The sequence below is a fragment of the Camponotus vicinus genome, unplaced genomic scaffold (genome assembly GCF_025532165.1).
Source record: "Camponotus vicinus isolate PSW18456_S1 unplaced genomic scaffold, iyCamVici1.0 SCAF_5, whole genome shotgun sequence".
Classification (NCBI taxonomy): Eukaryota; Metazoa; Arthropoda; class Insecta; order Hymenoptera; family Formicidae; genus Camponotus; species Camponotus vicinus.
This window is the reverse complement of record NW_028141977.1, coordinates 10,547,382-10,569,296: the sequence shown is the minus strand read 5'-3', so window position 1 is coordinate 10,569,296 and position 21,915 is coordinate 10,547,382. Positions and strand designations below refer to the sequence as shown.

The 21,915-nt window shown below is 35.2% G+C and overlaps 1 protein-coding gene and 2 long non-coding RNA genes across 5 annotated transcripts in view; 2 read left to right on the top strand and 1 right to left on the bottom strand.

Moving 5' to 3' along the window:
• Positions 1–89: 89 nt before the first annotated feature.
• On the top strand, positions 90–14,944 carry LOC145972218 (uncharacterized). Of its 3 annotated transcripts, none has more exons than XR_014439097.1 (4): positions 90–277; positions 703–1,130; positions 2,032–2,275; positions 13,375–14,944. It is a non-coding gene; the product is annotated as an uncharacterized LOC145972218 (long non-coding RNA). The 3 variants fall into 3 exon arrangements; XR_014439098.1 differs by lacking the exon at positions 13,375–14,944 and adding an exon at positions 3,142–3,630; XR_014439096.1 differs by lacking the exon at positions 13,375–14,944 and having other exon boundaries at positions 2,032–2,663.
• Positions 1,928–8,966, bottom strand: LOC145972217 (uncharacterized). The gene is made up of 2 exons (XR_014439095.1): positions 8,335–8,966; positions 1,928–2,422 (listed from the first exon to the last, which is right to left on the bottom strand). It is a non-coding gene; the product is annotated as an uncharacterized LOC145972217 (long non-coding RNA).
• Positions 14,945–19,533: 4,589 nt separating the features above from the next.
• Zfh1 (Zn finger homeodomain 1) overlaps positions 19,534–21,915 on the top strand; it is a 27,065-nt gene continuing 24,683 nt past the window's right edge. Inside the window, exon 1 of the mRNA XM_083100620.1 lies at positions 19,534–21,245. Within this exon, the coding sequence (XP_082956746.1) occupies positions 21,212–21,245 (34 nt within the window). The 5' untranslated portion in view covers positions 19,534–21,211. The remainder of the gene's footprint in view (positions 21,246–21,915) is intronic.

Genomic DNA, 21,915 nt, shown 5'->3' with positions numbered 1-21,915 from the left:
TGCCATCTATAGGTAATTCTTCGTAAACAATCGTCTAAAATTTTAGGACGATATTATATCTATTGTAATAATGTAACATATGGATTACCGGTAAAAAGAAGTTTCTAATTTCTTTTCTAATTTCTTCTTCTATTTTACAATAATCGTGGTTATCAGGGCGATAATAATCAGTTTCAGTTCGACACATGTCATGTGACAAATAAAATATTATAATAGTTGTGTACTATATTGAAAAAACACACGAAATGAAAAGAAAGATATTTGTTTCTCGCAGATGGTGAGTATAAATATCATATATACGAATAAAAATATCTTATACATATCATATTACGTGTATATATTTGACACATAGATTGGGTTTAGTTCAAATTAAATTTAAATTAAATTTAATAAAACAACGACGAACTCGTTTTTAATTAGGAATATATATGATGTATACGGAGCGAATATAACATGTATATAATATAATTGATAAAACACTATTAAATTACAAAAATAATGAAGAAAAACACTGAGAAAAGATACAAAAATGCTTAATTATTATTATTAATATCATTAATAGATAGAATATAAATCGTAACATTTATACAGGGAAAATGCGGAGAGAGGGGGGGGGGGGGAGGGAGAGAATAGGGAAATAAGAAAAAAAACTGATATCTCGTAATTAACGATTCGTGCATTCTCATTCGTCGAACTGTTTAGGATACGAGGCTACGAAGGGTACACATGGGCGAAATGGAATGAGAATGAAGAGAGGGTGAAACTCGGTGAAAGAGATGGACGGATCAAGCGGAGAAGGGGGAGAGGAGGATGAAGGCGCTATCGGCCGTGAATAATACGCGGTGGCGTCCGCATCTCATGCGTCCCGTCTCGTGCATGTTCGTGCGTTCGATTCGTCGACTCGGCTGGATGGATTGATAAAGATTAAAGGTAAAGGGAGGTGGCAGGGTCCAGGGGTGTTTTGGAGTTAGGCGACAGAAGTCAGCCAGCGAAACGAAGCGGGCGCGCGCCCGCGTGGGGGATGATGTCACATAGGGGTTTCCCCCCCTGTCCACCCCCTCCGCCCCTCTCAAGCGTAAATACATACAGATGCAGACCGGATTGATGCATTGACCGGCGCAATGACGTAGGTATGCGACGTATTCTTTTTCACGATTACTCGTGGATCGATGATTTCGCGATTGCTGTCATTTCGATTAATTAGGAATGTATCTTACGTAAATTCTCACGAGTAAAATTAGAAATCATTTCCGCGCGTCCGTATATATTGCTATAAATCTTTTTGCAGTTTTTACAGTTGATTAATTGATTCATTTAATTATTTCTCTGATTTGCACGAATATATTTAATTTATATTCAAGTTATATTATTGTCTGAAAATAAGTTTTTCCAAGTTAATTAAGACATTTTACCTATTCTTTCCATGCAAAAAATTGCCTCCTATATATACTAAAAAAAACAGAGCAGAAGAAAAGCAGAAAAAGAAGCAGAGAAAGACAGATAAAGATAGAGAAATACTATTTATATTAAAATATTAAAAATAATTATATTTAAAATAGATGAAAACCATATAGAATTTATATATATATATATATATATATATATATATATATATATATATTTCTTTTATCTTTTAATAAAAAATATTTGACAATTTTTATATTCGACAAAGAGAGAAAGAGAGAGAAAGAGTTTCTATATCATCTTTTAAAGTATAATACAATAACTATAAAACGTTGATAATATAGAGATAAAATAATATTATTATTAAATATAAAATTATGTTATTAAATTTTGTTTGATTTTTAAATATAATAATATTTCTCCAATTTATTCTTACGATTTTTATTTTATATTTTATGCAACTTAAAAGTCTTTTAATATTTTCCTTTTCATCTTCTTAATTTTCTATTCTTAAATACTTTTTTTACGCACGTGAGGAACATACATCTTAAATTTATTTAATGAAAACAATTTTCAACTTGTATATTAAGCTAAAAAACCATATTATTTTAGTTGACTATTTTGCAGATTAAATATACTAAATGCATGCCGAGAACAAGACGCAACATTAATCAATAATGAAAAAACAAGTTGTGAACGAAATGTCGTGATATATTTTGGAAGATAAGATTTACCCTTCGGAAAGACGTACATGCTACGCCAATGCGGACGAAGCTCGCCTCCGTATGACTCATGCGATCTCTCTCGCAGCCTCCCCTACACGGTCCCGTATCGTAGTCATGCACAATGGAGAATAGCAAACGCAGTAAAGGTAACTCACGTTCGCCAGAGCCGGGGCCGGTAATACTAGTCCAAGTTCTCCCCTTGTTCTTCCTGAAGTACCCGCGGGCCACGTGGCATGATTTTCATCCCCGTCGCTATATCCTTCCAGTAACGATCGTGGAAACGATCTCTTCTACTAAAATACAAATTATATCGTTTTTCCACGATTGCGGAGATCTCGCTTGTGCCATTTATGTCTTATCGCATTTCTCTTTATTTCTCTTCTGTATCTTCTTCTGCGTGATATTTATATTCAAATACAAAGATGATATCTAGCAGTCATTTTATAAAATTATATCAATTATAATAGCAGACAAGAGTTATGTTAGAGATAATACATCGTAACTTTTTACTTTGCATCAATTATATCAATATAAATATATTTTTATAGCGAGTAAGAGCTTATTTTTTAACAACAGATATAAAAAATCCATTTTATTGTTTTCTTAGATTTCTTATAATATAAAATACTAAATATACATAAAAGTATATTTGACAGAATATTGTTACATATATATATGTACTTTTATGTTATAATATATCAGAATAATTAATTCTCTTATGTTTAATAACAGAATTAAAATAAAATGTATATATTTTATACGTACATATACTGTAGAATTAAAAATATCGCTTCTTTATCTTTATTTTTTATAATATTTTTATTATATTTATATTTTTTTCTGATAAAAATACGATATCCATAGATACATACATAATAAGAGAAGTCAGAAAGTTGATTAATTATTAATATTCTATTAATATGCCTCTTGTTATAAAAATAAAAATAAGAGAAATTGCGACAAGAAGAATAATATGAAATTTCTATAGTAATTTTTATGTTATTTTGTAAAGCTCTCGAAAATGCGATGAGAAAATAGAACCGTAAACGACCAATTTATGCGGCGAGCTCTTCGGCGAGGAGATCCTCAATTAAACAATTATACTTAAATTGAGTGGAATTCCCACCGCGGTGCCCGCATGTTCGTTAACGATCATCATTCGTACGCACCTACGAACTGTTAAGATATACACTGAGCTAAATAGCCTTTGATCAGGTACACGTGGACCCACATGTATTGAAATTTATGAATCGTAAGATGAGCGCGCTACTGAAATTGAGATTGACGATAAGTTTACGATTATATGGTGGATGAGAGTATATGGGCGCTGTTATAGTATTTCGCACAAAAATATTCGACCGTCTGAAATATGCGTTGACATAAGCGAATATTCATATCAATCAGAAGTCGGAAAAAAGAATGACATATGAAACATTTTTTTATTAAAAAACATAAAGAGAGAAAAAAGAAGAAATATAGAGATGAATAAAGCAAGTTTGGATATAATGCGATCAAGAAAAAGTAAAATAATTTAATGCAACAATAGTTTAATCCGCTTTTCAAAAACTTGAGAAGATTAATCTATTAGAATTAAATAATGTCAAATTCAAATTTATTTCTTTACATTTTAATAAATTAGATATCGCTGCATAAAAAAATCTTCAATTACGCTCTGATGTTAAATTTTGTTGATTTTTTTATTAATTTATACTATCTTTTTCTTTCTTTCTCGTATTGTTTCCAATGTAGAATTGTAGATCAAGCAAAGATCTTTTTTATAGAAGAACGAATTAATACCGCGCATTTCTTTTTATTGGAAAATTGAATATCTATGTATATGAATATTTTTTACGTGAATATGCGCAGTATAATTTTTATTTACAGCTTCTATACTCTCATTTTTACTCGTTCCTACACACGTTGATAGCGATAAATCGCTCCGTTTTATTTTCCTCGTTGGCCGCAACATCCTCTGTGCCAATTCTCCTATATTCAAAACGTTTTGTAACAAAAACTTGACAGCATTAATTATACATTGTATACATTATTATTCATACGAAAGCCTGTAATAATTTTCAATTCATAGAATCCATAGAAATCATGACTTTATGTAATGAGAAATGCAATATTTATCTAATTCTTACTAAAAGGATATGATAAAATATTGTTTAATATATTTAATTATTTTAAAAAATTACTTTAAATTAAGTGCATTTCTTCAATTCTCTTGATTTCTATAAATCTTTTAAGAGAAAAATTTAGAATATTGAAAAATAGAGAAAAAATATCTTTTTAGAAAAAAAAATATAATCTATTTTTATTTCATATCTTTTTTTAAATCTATTTAAAAAGCATTCTATCTATTATTAATTTTTATTTAATAGATATACCATGAGAAACATTTTTAAAACATATTAGCTACACGCACATACAAATGTTATTTATTTGATTTTAAAAATTACATATCACACATTTTGAATTTTAATTTAATAGGCTTCATATAAAAAGACTAAAAAATCAATAGACTCGAAGTCAAAATTATATAATTCGACGGTGAGCAAATTATAGCTCTTAAGAATTTTATCGTTAGATATAATTATATATTTCGGTGAATTCGCTCCCTCTGTTTTCATTTGATGATTTTACTGTCATAACATACATATTGAAACACACGCATGATGTTTCCGCGGAGTGGAAAACTGAGAGAAAATCAAGGAATAAAGACACGAAATACGTGCGGACGTACAGACTCGGTATATCAGTATTTAAAACACGAGAAGGTAGAACCGAGGGAGAAACGAAATCGGCCGCCCATTGTGCTCAGGTGTGAGGCGTGTGCGCAGTGGTAGGATTCGCAGGGGTGACCAGGGAATCAGGAGAAAGGAGGCAGAGGGGCGAAACGGGGGTAGATTTGCACACGCGGCACGAGCCGCTCCAACAAAGGGATGGAACAGATTGGTAGCCATTCATTCACTCGCTCGTTCTGTCTTTTTTCTCCATATTTGACTGGGAGAGCATCGACCATCTCCCGTCTCAATCCCCTCACCCCCTCATTCGTTCCTGAGTCGCGGGGTTTAACTCTCGGGATCACCCTCCTGTGGTACAGGTACAGTCAATCGCGTCACTAATTCTAAGTTTCATTAGGGAGTCTTTGTAACACCGTACGACGATTACGATGAGCGATGAAGTCTCATATTGGGTGCGAAACGACTTCTCGTGGCAATTTTCACCATTATAATATACCGTTTATCTCCCATTTCTAAAACATTAATTTCATAAAAAATGTAATTTGCAGATCAGTATAGTCAGTTATAATTTTTAATCGATTTTATATGTAAACTAGCGTGAAAGACGTATGAATACAATTTTTCGACAAGGAAATAAGAAGACTTTAATCTTCATATAATTTCTTCAATTGATTTTACATTAACATAACTTTAATTTATAAGAATTATAAAGATATTTGATATTGAATATCGGTTATGATATGATATAAAAAGAATTTGAGAATTATTATATTTTGTACCCCAAAAATGATTTCATGACATATTTCACAAATATTAAAATAAAAATTATAAGGTCGACGTAATATATATATGTTATTTCCAAAATCTACAATATGGAAGTCTGGATTCATTGATATTATATCAACTTTATATCATTCTTATTTTAATATTCATGAGATATTTTACAAACTATTGACGCTATCAAATTTCTCATAAAAGATTTTCTCTCATAAAGGGATCGAAAATTGGTATGCGATATCAAATTTAATATCCAAAATTGAACCTATCGCTATCATATCGATTTTCGATTCCTTTATGAGAAAATTAAATCTTTTATGAGAAATTGATAGCGACTTTTTCACGCGATAAGACTATAACATGAAGAGATGCATCTAGTGAACGTACGAATGCGATTCCTCCAGTTACTACTCAACCCCAAGCGAGCGGTTCGAGATTCAATAACGGCGAACGAGTGAGTACTAAAAGCCTTTTAACGTGACCGACTGTACGTGGGGTACCTTCCCAGTCAGGGGGGGTGAAGAACCCCGCAACCACCCTCGAGCTACGTTTCGTCGTGCACCGTGCCAGTGGTTATACGTGTGCAGATTCGTATGTACCCCATGTACTCCGAAAATAAAGATAGAGAGTGCAAGAGAGAGAAAGAGGGAGAGATGGGGAAAGGGATGCTCGGAGGGGTACGTTATGTTCTTTCCGCCTGCGTGCCCCTCTATTCAAGTTATTGCATTACTGGCTTAGCTTTGCTACCCCATAGCTGCCGCCCCCTTCCCCCCCGTGCGCGGAACGACGCGGCTACCCCATCATCCACATCCAATATCCATCGCGGCTGCATTTCGCAGTGCACACCTTCCCAGAATGCATAACCGCTGAATCCCTTTAAATTCCATCTCTTATACTGCCGGCGTATCTATGTGTGTGTGGGATTTTTAGAGTTAAAGACTATCTGTTTATATCTAAACGAGTAATTATTCCAAATATTATAGATACATTTTTAAAAAATTATAAACACAATAATCATTGTCTATATTTACTCTTACAGAAATATTTATTTTTATTTTGCACATTTAATAATTATAATAATTAAAAATTGCAAAAATATACATATCTTGAAAATTATTAAAAATATTTCTTTTATCAATATATGTATAATTAATTCCATAGAAATTAGCATACATTGTAGAGATGATCACTTATACGACATGCTAATCTCTGTCTCCTAAATTATATTTAATAAAAAAGAATATATATATATATGTGTATATATATATATATATATATATATATATATATATATATATATATAAAATATAAGAACAGCTGATAATTTTTTAGATTTACTTTTAATATAAAGCCGCATTTAGATCTTGATTGCATTGTAAATATTATATATATATATATATATATATATATATATATATATATATATATAATATTTACAATGCAATCAAGATCTAAATGCGGCTTTATATTAAAAGTAAATCTAAAAAATTATCAGCTGTTCTTATATTTTTTATTACAATTATAACATATCCTGGCATTTGCAATAATACAATCACATAATGTTTGCCAATCTCATTATCTGGAATATGTCAAACGAGTCCGCTCATCGAAAGGTACTTTGTCATGATAAATTGTCAGTGTTGATTGGTAGCAAAAAAAAATAAGACATCAACATACATTGCAGAGATTGCGAAATTCAGGAAGACTGATTAGTTAAATTGATTTAATGTAATTATAGGAATCCTATTAACACAGCAAACGCGAAATATCTTTCAAAGTATCTCATAATTACATTAATTACATTAATACAGCAAACGAAGATTTTCTCGAAGTATAATTACCAAAATTCTGTGTATATATATGTGTGTGACCTGATATCATAATTAAATTTATTAAAGTGTAATTCAATCAATTTAGCAATACAAAAATGATTGAAATTATCACGTAGATTTCACTATATTTTAACACATTGATACTTTTAAAACTGTATAATATTTTCTTACACCCTAGATTGATATCTATCCATAAGATAAAAATAAAAAAAATATTTGAAAAATAAAAAGAATACTTGAAAATTTGAAATTTTACGAAAAATATTAAAAATATTGTCTTTTGATAAGAGTTTAATGTAATTTGATATAAAATTCAAGAATTATACAATCACTGTTTATGTTGCGTTATGGTTGTTGCAACAAATTCATCGTGATTATTTCTCAAATAATGCACTACCATAGTCGTCGCGAATGTCACGTGTCGGCAAAATCGAAATTTATCGCGATGCACGTGCCCGCGATTCGTCACGTATTAATGGAAGATCTCCGCGATGCCTGTCGCTCGCGATAAAACACGCCCTATGTCCACAATTCGTACGCATTTCCCGACAAATTTATGGCTATCAGGTCGTATTTACGTGCAACATTTATCAAGCATTCTTTGTAATTGACGTGACATAATTTCGGAATAGAAGTATGTGTCAATTTTTCAATTTCGCAAGATATTCGCTCTCCTTCCTCTCTTTTTCACTAAATCTCTTATTCTTAAAAAAGAATAGAATCTGTTATTCTATTAAAATAAAAATATAATAAATCTATTAATATAAAAAAGAATAGAATCTCTTATTCTATTAAAAATTCTAATAAATTTATCATATCAAGTATTTTAAAAAATAGTCACACAATCACCTTATGACGGTTATCATCATCTCTGATACTACTGTCCATTTAGATGCAGATGTCCGTTTTGATACGCACCACCAGCGTGATACGACCTTTTTGTCCGAGTGACGTAAAGTTAATGCTGGTTTACATACGGGAAAGGATACCATTTCTTCCACAGTGCATCGTGGGAACGACAGTCACAAAACGCGGCGAATATATCGATGACTCACGTGCGCGATCTCGTTTTTGCAGAATCGTTTTCCCGGGGGGGAGGAAGGTGGTGGGGGATGATTGGAAGGTTACGGGTGCGTAGGGTATTCATTCATGGCGTACCTTGTCGAATGCAGTTCGCATGCGGAGAGTACCCAGGTACTAGAAACGAACGTGAGCCTTCGGGCTGTCACCCATATGGCGATCCGTGATACATAGAACCCGTAGGTAAACTGTTCCGATTGATCTTCCACGTACTCCCTTTGTCTCTCTCGATGTATATTCAATCTGTTCACTTTTTTTACACACAAACTTGCGCTATTAGACCCCTGCTCGGTTTGACGCAAAACTAAAGAATTGTTCAAGAACGAACTTAAATTTTAATAGTCTCGAGATACGAGAAAAAAAATTAAATAAAATTGACATTTACATTTGAAATTATATTTTTAATTATATTTTTAATTCTTAGTTAAATTTGAAATTGATAATCACGTAAGATACAAATTAAAAAAGAATTTAAAAAATAAAATAAAATAATAGTAGTACAGAATAATTAAGAAAAAATATTAATTATATCTTCCATACATATCTCATGATAATGTTTTATAAACGTTTCTTTTCTTTTTCTTTGTCCGATTTGAAAAAACAAATTTTTCTTTTAAAAAAAATACTATTAATTCTTTTCACATTCAACATTAAAATAAACGACGCGACATTTTCAAAGTAAGCAAGCACAGAAATATTTCTCCAAGCGTTACCTTTGACAGTAAAAAATCATGCGACTGCGTGATATCAACGAGTTTATCTCTCTTTCGTAGGATAAAACGTCATCACGTAAGAATAGCAGAAAAAAAAGAAACAGAAATGAGAAAATATTAGGATCTCGTATACAACACACACAAAGAAAAACTTTTATACTATCTACATAAAGTTAAAATTATTCTCATCACCAATAGAGATCGATATACAAAATGATTTACTTTTATCAATAATTATGTTTTAACATATTTATATTAATTATCTATATTAATATGAGTTATAATCTTGCTGTTTATTTGTAATTCAATAAAATTTAACAAAATCTCTAATATCAAGTAATAATCCATGTTAAATCATTACAAAATCGCAAATTTGTTAAAGAATCATTGTGTCATCATTAATAAAACAAATGATATGTCCTATTAACATCGATAATCAGTAAAAAGTTTTCACATAATTGACTTTTTCAATTCAAGCATCTTAATATTTCTCAAAGTAGTTAAAAGAGTTTTCAAGAATGAAATTATATAGATTTATATTTTATAATTAACGTATAAAAGTCTTATCACACTTTGTAGAATTATATACAATAAGAAATATAACTTCTGCTTTGAAGGAATAAATATTCTGCAAAATAATTTGGATTTTTCGATTATGTGAGTCACCCCCTGATATATAGAGTAATAATAATAAAACATATATAATATGTGCATCACACTAGAGAAGAGATACCGATGATAGTATCTTGGGTATTTCTCGTATATTCGCTAGATAAGTTTAGCAAGTTATGGCCACACACGGCTCAAGTTAAGCATTAAATATAATGTATTTTTCTTTCTCTTTCGTTCCATTTCTTTATCTTTCTCTTTCTCTCTCTTTCTCTCCCTCTGTCTCGGAGTCAGAAGACAAATATTTGCTACGAGAAAACGCGCGTGCGCGTGCATCGCGATATTCGGATTTCTATTTGTCTTTCGAGTGTTGTCCTATAGTGCGAGATATTGGCTTTGACTACCGCTTATTTTCATAGCCACACGCTTGGCCGAGTAATGAGTAATGTATGGCGCGTAATCTAAACCTTTGGCACAGATAAGAGAATGCAGGAAACCTATATGACCGATCCACGTGTTCCTCCTGTCGCGCAATTACTCATATAATAAAATTATAACAGTGAATAATAACGATTTTTTATACGATTTAATATCGAACGTTTTGTAGCTTGAGAAGATTATATTATATATTGTTTGATATAATGGACTAATCATTTATGAGGAACAAAAATTTCAATTTTGAGAATTCTTCAATCTTTTTGAATGAAATATTAGTTGTAAAAAGTATGCAGAATGTGTGCAAATATTTCAATTTTTTTCTGCTTTTAATTTATTTGATATTGACTTACAAGTGTGCTTTATTCTCTACTCCCTTACGCGTAAAATATATAAAAATATTTAATATATTCTTAATTTATTTTTAAAATAAAATGAAAATTGACACATTTTTAATTTCGTGTAACCAATTCTATCATGAATCTTGAGAAATGGAGGAATAATTTTGCCTATATATTCCAATAATTTTCATATATTTTTTATTTGAAAGTAACGTTTAGTATGCTATAAAATAATGCTGCATTTATATAACTTAATGCGTTAAAAAAATTGGAAGAAAATTTAATAAAAAAAATTTCGCTTTTCTTGCATATTTCATAAATGTTTGACTAGTGATAATAAATATAGTATATAATAAAACAATAGTGTGTTACTCTTGAGAGATAAAAATTCTACCGAGGGTGAAAAGCACCATCGAAAGACTATGGAAACACTGTGAAAGAAAGAAACTGCGAGAAACAGAAAAGAAAAAGAGGATATGATGATGATGCAAGGAGAAAAGGAGAATTGGAGAGGAGAGCGCAAGTGGTGCACACATGGTGCACAGTTGCTCAAGAGGTCAGGTTTTTGTTCATTCACACTGGATCCGGTAAGGAATTTTCTACACGGTGACCTGCCGCGTACAATCGCTTTATCTCACACATGCGCACTGCCTATTTGCTACGGACAAATGATCAATTGTCAAATGTCAAATTTTATGTTCACGTGTATAACCGGAACTGGAGGTCAAAGCTCAGAAGATACGATGAAATTTGAACCGCCCTTGAGAAAACGCAAGGATGATAATAGTCACAGCAAAAATAATACCTTGACCATTGAAGATTAAAGAAAATACATGAAGATGACTTTTCTCTAATAAACAATATGTCAACGCGCAGGTAAATTGTATGAAACAATGCAAAAATCATATAAATAGTATTTTTTGCATTATTTAGAATCTCTTTTCATAGAAAAAATAACCATTATCATTAGTATAGAAAAAATAATCTTGCGTTGATAGTATTATTTCAAGATTTTTGCATTGTATGTATATATATACACACAATAGTCCCAGGTACAGTGTTCCGTTGATTAATCATAAGCCTTGTGAATGTGTACATAAGAATAGTCACATATGTATCACAGGTAATGAACGGGTTAAACTATTATATTAGCATTTTATTCAGAAAAAAACCGAGTGTTCTATTCTACACAATTATAGGCATACTGAGATAATAGAATATAAATATAAAATAAAATAAAATATATAAATCTAATAGAATATAAATAATACAAATCTCGGACGAATATTTGCGAGAGAAAGGTATCACGAATCTTCAGATTTAGTTCTGTGAATCATTGATCTTTCTTTGTTGGTGATTCCCACAAGCATCCACGCGACATGTGTTACGAGATATCAACCGAGACGAAGAAAAGAGAATGCTCGAGTTTGAGATGAAAAGACGAAGTCGACACAAAGACATCGCGCGCTGTCAGAGTCAACAATACGATATTCCGTACACTTGTATAAAGTGCGCGGAAAATTCGTGGCGGAATATACTTGAGAGATTTTAAAGGATTTTAAATTATGTGGAAATATATTTTAATCTTTGAAGAACTTTAAACCAGTATATGTCGCAGGACGATTCATCTCTAGGTGAAATCACAGGGAGATTATCATCCCTACAACTGCTGATTCATGTATGACTGTTGTAAAAAAAAGGAAAAACGGAAGAAAACTGAAAAAACACAAAAAGAGGAAAAGAGGACTTTGGAATCAAAGATAAACAAAGAGAGAATAGACAATAATGAAGCTGGAGTAAGAAATAGTGAAGAAAAAGAGAGAGAAGGAGGTGAGAACGGGCTAGTGAAAGGAAAAGAAATACGCAGAGAAATGCGTGCAATCGTTCGTGCAGTCTCGGAGTCTCGATTCTCCACACGGCAAAGATAAAGAAACACAGTTGCGAATCACGCTGCGGTGGCGCCTAATGGGCGGCAACAAAAAGGGACACAGAGTGGCCACCGCGGCACCGATCGGGGGGAATTTCCCTCTGCCGCATGACACCGGCTGCCGGCGAAGAGGGAGATCACCCCCCACTTCATGCCGCACCTACTTCTCCTACCAAGCTCGGTTCGCTCCGAGAGCGCTCGGTGATCTCCGCGTCGCGTCTGGACCACGACGTGCCGAAGATCAGGACAGTGCTGTAGCATTCGAGGATACTCCGAGGTCGATATGAGATAAATATCAAAAATATGCTATGAGTTTGTGTAGAAAAAATATTACTAGTTGCTCTATTACTAAGACTGACTTATTGACATTAATCATGACAAATTATGAAGATCAGGCTCGCAAACTTCTGCTTGATAGTTTTGTTGCAGTAATGTTGATGTTAATTTTAATTGACTCCTTTTTTATATAATTAATATTAATAAAAATAATAAAAAGTAATTTTAAAAATAATAAAAAGTAATTTTAAAAATAATAAAAAGTAATTTTAAAAATAATAAAAACATTTTTATATAATTAATAATATAGTTTGTAATTTAATTTATACATTAGTGTTTCTATTTTTAATCTTGGAAAAGGACGAAGGATAAATGTTACATCTCAATGAATTTCTACTGATGTTTCGAAAGGTTCCCTGACAACTATATTAATTATATGTCATAAAAATATACCTAACTAAATATACCTAATTAGCTTCCAATTGAATCTAAATTATTTTAATTTCAGGAATAATTTCTACAATTATTGATCTCTCTCTCTTCTCTCCAAACATTGAGATACACATCTGATACGTCGCAGGAGGAAATTTATACACGATCGCTTCTCTCTCGGCAGCATTATCGATCGCATCGCGCTTAAATCACGCATTTATTCAAGCGAGTAGTTAGTCGATGTTATTCATCAAGACGTCTCTCGACGATGACGGGCATCGTTAACAGAAAGGGGAAGATTAACATCGTACCAAGAAATTCAACACCTCGAGAGCAGCGTGATTAAAGACGAGACGAATCGAGAAGCAAGAGAGAGGAGAAAGGGAGAGAGGAAGAAAGAGAGAGAGGAGAGGCGGGGGAGGTGGGGGAGGCGCTATTGGCTCTAATTGCCAGTACTGACCGAATAGAAGATGATGCTCTCGGCTCGGCTCGGCTTGCCACCACTCGTAATCGTGCACGATCGCTGCTTTGCTCGACGCCTCTCGTTTAACATACCGACACAAAAAAATATACGCAAGAGGAAGTGTCATACATTTTCGTTCGGCCGTTGCCTCAGCCGTCGTGCTTGTCCGCGCGGCAACGCGCCTCGTTGATCTTCCGCAGGCCGCCCTGCCCCCAAAGCGATGCCCCCGCAAGTATAGATCGACATACGCACGCAGAGAATGAGTAATTGTTTGCGCGATGTTGCGTATGTTAAGGAGAAAGATAGAAAATAGCTGGAAATATGAAGCTCCAAAAATGTGAAAAATTTGTAATCCTGTTATGGACGATGAATATATTTATATCCTCTAAGTTGCTGTTTATTCCAGCTTTGTATTTTGGAATATTTTCGATTTTCAGGGAGTGCGTATGTCCATCCGAAAGAAATAATCTGTAAGGACTTAAGGGAAAAAATTTATTAATTTCCTTGATAAGATATGTGTGATGCCTTCTGTGAAAAGTAAGAAGTAATAATCTTTTTTTCGAAGTCGATCTTTTTGGGCCAACGAAAAGAAAATAGATAATACTTTGCGTATCTCAGCTCGTAGTTAAGGGAAGCCTGAACAAACATTGAAATGTAGGATATAACGTAAGCCTTTAGACGTATCTTTTCAAAGATATTAGGAAATAAATTATATAGGAAAAATAATGATTTTTATAATAGTAATATTGATATTATAAATTCGTGTTTATATTGTATTATATTGGTCCATTGTATATCCATATTTTCTCTTCAAAATTGATTATGCACTAGTGGCTCTCTTGATATATTGAAATATACAGGGTGTCCCATTTAACTTGAGACATCGAAGTAACTCGAAACCATGGCGGTTTCGGTGAGAATGTTTTAAACAAAAGTTGTATGGTTTTAAGGGGGCCATAAGATGGTGTCATTGGTTTTACCTTGAAAAGTCGTTTGAAGGTCACGTGAAGATCACCTCCAACTTTTTAAATGGGACACCCTATATACTTTTGCATATTCTTATAGCTTGCCTCGAGAGCTTTCCAAAACACTATAATAAAGTATTTCTTCATTGAGTACTTTTCGAGTTATGAGGCTTGAAATAATTTCTTAATTTTACATAAACCATAAAATATCTAGTAAAATATTCATTTTTCGATTATCTTACCTTAATACTTTTATGTACAAAATAATGAGAATAATCAATTGGTGTAAAGAAAACATACAGTTGTTTTTAAGAAAAAATATGGAATTGTTAATTGCAAATTACATATTTTTTCTTCAAAACAACTATGTGTTTTCTTTACACCAATTGATTCCTCTCATTATTTTGTACATACAAGTATTAAGGTAAGGTAATCGAAAAATGAATATTTTACTAGATATTTTATGGTTTATGTAAAATTAAGAATTTATTTCAAGCCTCATAACTCGAAAAGTACTCAATGAAGAAATACTTTATTATAGTGTTTTGGAAAGCTCTCGAGGCAAGCTATAAGAATATGCAAAAGTATATAGGGTGTCCCATTTAAAAAGTTGGAGGTGATCTTCACGTGATCTTCAAACGACTTTTCAAGGTAAAACCAATGACACCATCTTATGGCCCCCTTAAAACCATACAACTTTTGTTTAAAACATTTTCACCGAAACAGCCATGGTTTCGAGTTACTTCGATGTCTCAAGTTAAATGGGACACCCTGTATAATAGTAAAAACTACTTTTAAATATTTGAGAAAAAAAAACACTTTTTAGTAGTTTGTTAAAAATAAAAAATATAACAATATTTGTCTAACTATTATAAATAATAGACAATCCCATCACAGATAGTGATTTGCATTCTGTGGTGCATATAAATAGATTATTAATAGATTATAAATAGATTATTTTTTTGAAAGTTACCTTGACACATCTGAGAAAAATTTCGGAAAGAATATAGATATATTGAAACGGATTAACTTGCCACGTCAGTTTTGTGAAAAAAATGTCGGATGAAAATAAATTCGGAATTTACTAGAATTAATCGAATATTATTTTTTTTTCTTCACGATAAAAATGAGCTCTTTACATTTGATGATATGCAAAAAGGGTCCATCGGGAAAAGAAGCTACGCAACGAGGACCAATTAATCTGTAATATGTACTGTAATATATACATATCACGCGCGAGACGCAAGCAATTCGGCTTCGATTATGATCATTGCCTGTTGTTTAACAATGCCATTCGCTCCCGCGCGCGAAGAGAGCCCACTTGTCTCTTTCTCTTTCTCTTTCTCTCGGACATTGTTCCGAGGCGGTCCTCCGTTTTCATTCAGTAATTCGCAGGCAGCTGCACACTAATAATAGTAACGGACAGTGCGTCGCTACCACGTTCTCACCACGTTCGACGTAACGTGGAGCAAGCGTCGTGTTCGGAGAAGATGCGAGAGAGGAGGATCGCGATGTGAGAAGAAAGAGAGAGAGGCGTCGAGAGGAAGACGGAATCGTTACACTGATTCCAATTGCTGAATTTGGAAGAACCCGTGACTAAGAAACACTCCACCGATTGATCCACTACGTCATCTTGGGCGAGATAAGAGTACGAGTGCTTGAGACAATCGAATGTTTACGCGTTAGAGAAAAGAAACTGTCTTATTCTGTGTGTGCGAATATTTTATAGAAAATATATTTAATTCATTGCGAGAGAAAAAAAAGATTTATGTTTCTTTTGACATGTTATTTTATTGTTAATATTGAAAAAGTGCAACATTTGAAAGAAATACGAATGCGGAATTAAGATATTTTTTGCATATGAAAAAGCGTAAATTATAATCGTATATGTTAATGGCAACGCAGATAAGACTTCAATAAGGCAATAGCAACTTCACCTATTGACAAGAGGCGATAATGTAATTCGCATCGTTATCTTATTTATGCTCGGTTTCATCTGTAAGACGAATGATTTCTTTATAGAGCAAAGTGTGTTTGCGTTCCTTTCTCAGAAAGTTGATAATTCAAGGAAGAGAACACAATATTATAATAGACTGGTTCTAGTAATACATTGTTTACAATAAAAGCCAATATAACTTCTGTTTTCAAGACCCGCAGTTACTTTAGAGTTTGAAATAATGAGAGCTTTTATAAAATAATGCTAAGTCTATGATTAAAAAGAGAGATATTTTCATAACATTAAAGTACAAACCAATATTAAAAAATGTATAATATAAATGATTTCAAAACATCTTATATAATCTAAAGAAACTTGAGGAAACAAAATAATAGCACACACAAATGTCATATAAAATATAAGATTTTACAATTAAAATTTCGAATAAAATTTATATACATATGATATTGTTGTCTGTGTATGTACGAAAAAAAATGTCATCAACATCTGATCAGAATAGCTATTATTGTTTCATCGAGAAGAAAGAATAAGTAAAAGATTTCGTTGAGATATGCGTTTACGCATGAGTTATATAGCATAAGCAATCCTTCCATGCGGACTTTACAACGGTGAAAAGTCAAGGGAATTAAACGTAGATAACCACGGATGTTATCGTAAGCCACTTCTCACCGCATAATTAGCGTTATGCGTTTAACCTCGTTAAACGTGCCATGCGCAACGCACACGCATTTAGGAAAAATCGATTCTGAATTCTGTGACGCATCTGAACAACAGATATATGCTACAAACACCAGAGATTGATGAGATTAAAGAGATTTGATTAATATTTATTTATTTATATATTGATTATTTAAAGCGTTAAATTTATCAAGTCCTTAATAATTAAAGCAATGATTTATCTGTGTGCTCTGATTTTCTCTTAACTTTATTATTTACATTTTAATTAAGGAATTCAAATCTTTTAATCTTACGCGAGTGGTTTTTTTCAATTTTAAGAATTCGGAACTTTTATTTTATATAATCTACAAACTTTATTCGCGCGTTGACTTTCTTCTGAAGAAAAACTCTCTTTAATTATCTATAAGAAACATTCGCTGAACGCATTCATTATCAAATACGTATTTTTTCTGTATAGAGATATTCTTTGTGTTTTTACCACTGTAAAAAATTATTTTGATAATTAACAGCTCTTATCAACTTTAGCTCGTGCGCGAAAGAACGCATTTTAAGTCTATCTTTTAAAAACTGCGAGACGCGTAATACCAAGTGAAAAATATTTTGCACGTTAGAAACCTCTAAATAGCAAACAACTCGATTCACAGTGGAACTTTGATCTCAAAAGAGTTGAAGAAGGCAGCTTCTGTTCAATTCTCACATTACGATAGCTCACAGGTCAGCCCGTATCAATGTTCTCTCTCTCTCAACACACGGTTCACCATTTTCTCCCAATATGGAGCCGACCCTCAGAAGAGAGAGGGAGAGAAAGAAAGAAAGAGGGAGGATCTATATCGCGCTTCGTAGGAAGCAACCATACCGGCACGCGCATCCTTTCACTTGTCAGATAAAGAGTGGAGCAACAACGGCCGCGTGTCGGTCGAGCCAAAGATACCGTGGTTTCCGGTTAATGAGCGCATCGCGATAAGAAGCTACTTCGTCGATAAATCCATCAACGAGCTACGGGAATCTGCGCGCAAATTTACTTTCACTCCAAATTGCGATCATTGTGGGAGATTCGCAGCCGCGTCGCGTCATTTCACGGCGGTATTTTTGGAAAGCATCGGAAAAGAAACGGCAATGAGTCAGATATTATCCAAGTCATAACGGAGAATCGATATTTTAACCCCGATACTGGATACGATCGGGGAAATGATAAATTTACTTTCGCCAATTTTATTGAAAGCTCTCCTCTCGATTCTATAGATTCTGTCAGAGAAATTTTAATATTTGAATAGAACGAAAATTATTTCTTACATGATATATTTAACCTACGACTTTCTTCAGCGAGGATATTCAAAGTATCATGCAATATAAATTATTAATCGATATATCTTATAGAGAAGTCGTATGCAAAAATTCTGAAGAGGATGCGAGTGGAAATCCTTTGATTTTTTATTCGATTATAAATACATCCGCGTGTATCATATTTGTGGTAATTGGACATTTGGTGACGGTGAAGCGCGCGAAGATAACGTACAAGTAGCCAGATGAAAAGTACGATCGGGCGATGTCAGATCGCTTGACCGGAATAAACGCGGAGGGAGCGGGGCGCGCGCGGACGACTGTTACGCTCCTAGCTTTGATATCGCGACCGACGCGACGCAGGTAGGGGATGTGGCGACGGCGACGGCGACGGCACGGCACAGCGGACAGACGGATACATAGCACACGCACGGATCGCTCGAGGATAACATCTCGCTGCCCCAGGAGCGGGGATCGCGCGATTGGGAGGGGTGGCGGGAGGGTCGGGGAAGAGAGAGGTGGCACACCGTAGGTGGAGGACGCAGGGGAGCGATCTCATCGGCCGGTAGCCACGAGGGTTAACAGCGTGTAGGAGAGGAGAGGGAGGAGAGAGAGAGAGAGAGAAAGAGACAGAGAGGGAGGGGGAAGAAAGAGAGGCGAAGAGGGATTCCAGCGTGTCCATCGTCGTATATCGGACAAGAAGAGGGGAAAGAGACTGATCTCAGTATCGAGGAGAAGGAGGTTTCGCTCGAGGGTGGAGGGGGAAGGTGGACGGTGGCGGCGCGCGCGCGCGCGCACGCGAGAGATGAAGCGGGCGAGAGAGAGAGAGAGAGAAGCATGGGGGCGGTGGCTGGCTGAAGCTACACGGCCGCCATCACCATCCGTCCCATCCTATAGTAAACTCCAAAGCAGTCCCCGATCTGTCTCCGTGTGTGTTAGTTAGGGAATCGTGTTTTACCGGTGCTTCTAGCTTCTCTACTCGGCGCGAGGCTGCTAGTAACGCACCGAATCGTTTCTCGCCTTGTTACCTGGCCTCTGCGCTCTCGCTATCTATCTACTATGTCTTGACACCGCCATCCCGCATCTCGCACTCTTTCGCTTCTCTTATCTCCCGTTTCTGGCCTCGCGCTACCGTATCGTATATCGTATCCGCGCCCCCTTCCCTCCCCCCCTTTTCTCTGTCCGTCTCGCGCGCGTAATCGCTCGCCGTCTCTCATTGTCCGTCTTCTGTCGTATCGAGAGATCGCCGAGTCGGGAGTGAAGTTCCCTTTTCTCCTTTCCTGCCGCAGCCGTGGTGCGAAGACGGGAGTCTTAATCGAGAAGGTGAAGGTGATAAAGAAGGTGGAGAGGAGTGGAGGAGGGGATAAGAGAGAAGAAGATGGAAGAGGAGAAGAAGGAAGAAACGACGCGAGAAGAGTAAGAAAAAGGAGCATTTTTTTGTGCGCGATACTCCCGTGAATATATACCCGAGCTGCCTCTCCCTTTTCTCTCTTTCTCCCTCTCTACCTTGTTGCGTTTCTCGCTCCCTTTCGCACACTCGCCTCCTCTCTCTCTCTCTCTCTCTCTTTTCGACGTTTCCGCGACATACGCGCGCGGGAGTGCAATGATTATTTACAAAGCGTAGTTGGCTGCGATCGTCGCGTTTCAACCGTCCACCGTCTCGACGAGACACGAAGAAGAGACGCCGAGGGGAGAAAGAGCCCGAGAGATATCACTCGTGTAAGCACGAATGACACGCAATCGAGACTGACGTTTCGACCGACTCCCTCTCGTGAATCACAAAAGTCACCTGGTATCTCCGAGATAACTCACCGTACAAAACTACGTCTCGTTCATCGTCTCTTGGCGTCTTGTCCTGGTACATCGGTCGCATTCTCGAATCTTTGAACAAGAGGAACGGAGCGGAAACGAGACGCTTTTCGCGACGACGTCTGGAACTTCTCCGTCCCGTCAGTTTCGCGCCTCCACATCGAGCCTTCTCCGCAAGAGTACATCTTCACCTCGACCTGAGGACGGCCTGGAATTCTCCCCGCGGACGACGATTGTTTGCGCTTCGCGACGCACGTGTCTTCGATGTCCGTAGCCGGTATCGGTCGCGCGTCGTCGCCTCGTAGTGCCTCCACCTCGTTCTCCACCTCGTGGCCGACGTAGCCGTCGATCAGGTTGCGGCAGTCGCGTCGCGATGATGAGATGAGCGGTTCATCTCGGTGCGTACTTGAAGCGCCAGATCGTAGGACCGAGGTGGCGAAGGGAGGACAGATGAGCGAATAACAAAGGAGCGATAGCTAAGGTGGATTTGATCCGCAGCGGTTCAAAGTACGCGAGAGGAGCGAAGGGAGAAAGAGAAAGAGAAGTTGCAGCGATGACGATGCGCCGCTGTGCCTTAGAATGCCGTTGGACAACGAACTCGTCGTCGTGAGGCGAGGATCGAGCTGACGTGTCACGCCGGAGAACGGAACCTGGCCGCGACGTCGACGAGCCGAAGCCGGAACTGGAGGAGGAGGAGGAGGAGGAAGAGGAGGAAGAGGAGCCGCCGGACGTAACCCCCGAGGCACCGGCTCGCACGAATATGAGCATGACTCTCGTCCGAAATTCGTTCAAGGGTGAGTGTATTAGTCGTCGAGAATTGCGCTGAATCGACGAGGCAATCGGCCAAATTTATTGTTGTTTTTTCTTTAATTTAGTGATTGAGAAAATATGTAAGGAAATGGAATATCATAATTTTTTACCGTGATAAATATATAAAATAATAAAATACATAAAATAAAATAATAAAATACACTGAAATATGCACTGTCTCTCGTCTCATTAGACGAAAATATATATAAAATAGGTGTATACAGACGAGCCACACAAATTAATTAAATTTTCTTTAACAAAATGTCAAGAAAAAATATCAAAAAATATCAAATCGATCAAGATATCAATAAAAAAATATTAATACTAGCGAGTGATATTTTAATATTAAACATCAATAATAAATAGCTTGAATTTATTTGAAATTAAATGAGGAACATGAGAAATTTTAATTGTTGCTCCAAAACAAACTTGATGTCCGAAAAAAATTCTTAAATCTTAATTTAAATATTTTTAGGTTATAAAATTGTTATAACTTGAAAAGATCAATCGAAGATTCTGTGATAAAAGCTTGATAAATGTGACATATCCTGTACACGTTGACGAACGTCCAAATTGCATCACGCGATTTGACTATTTTATCAATCAATCTGAAATGAATCAGAAAGTTTGCAATGAAACGCGCGCCGCGAGACA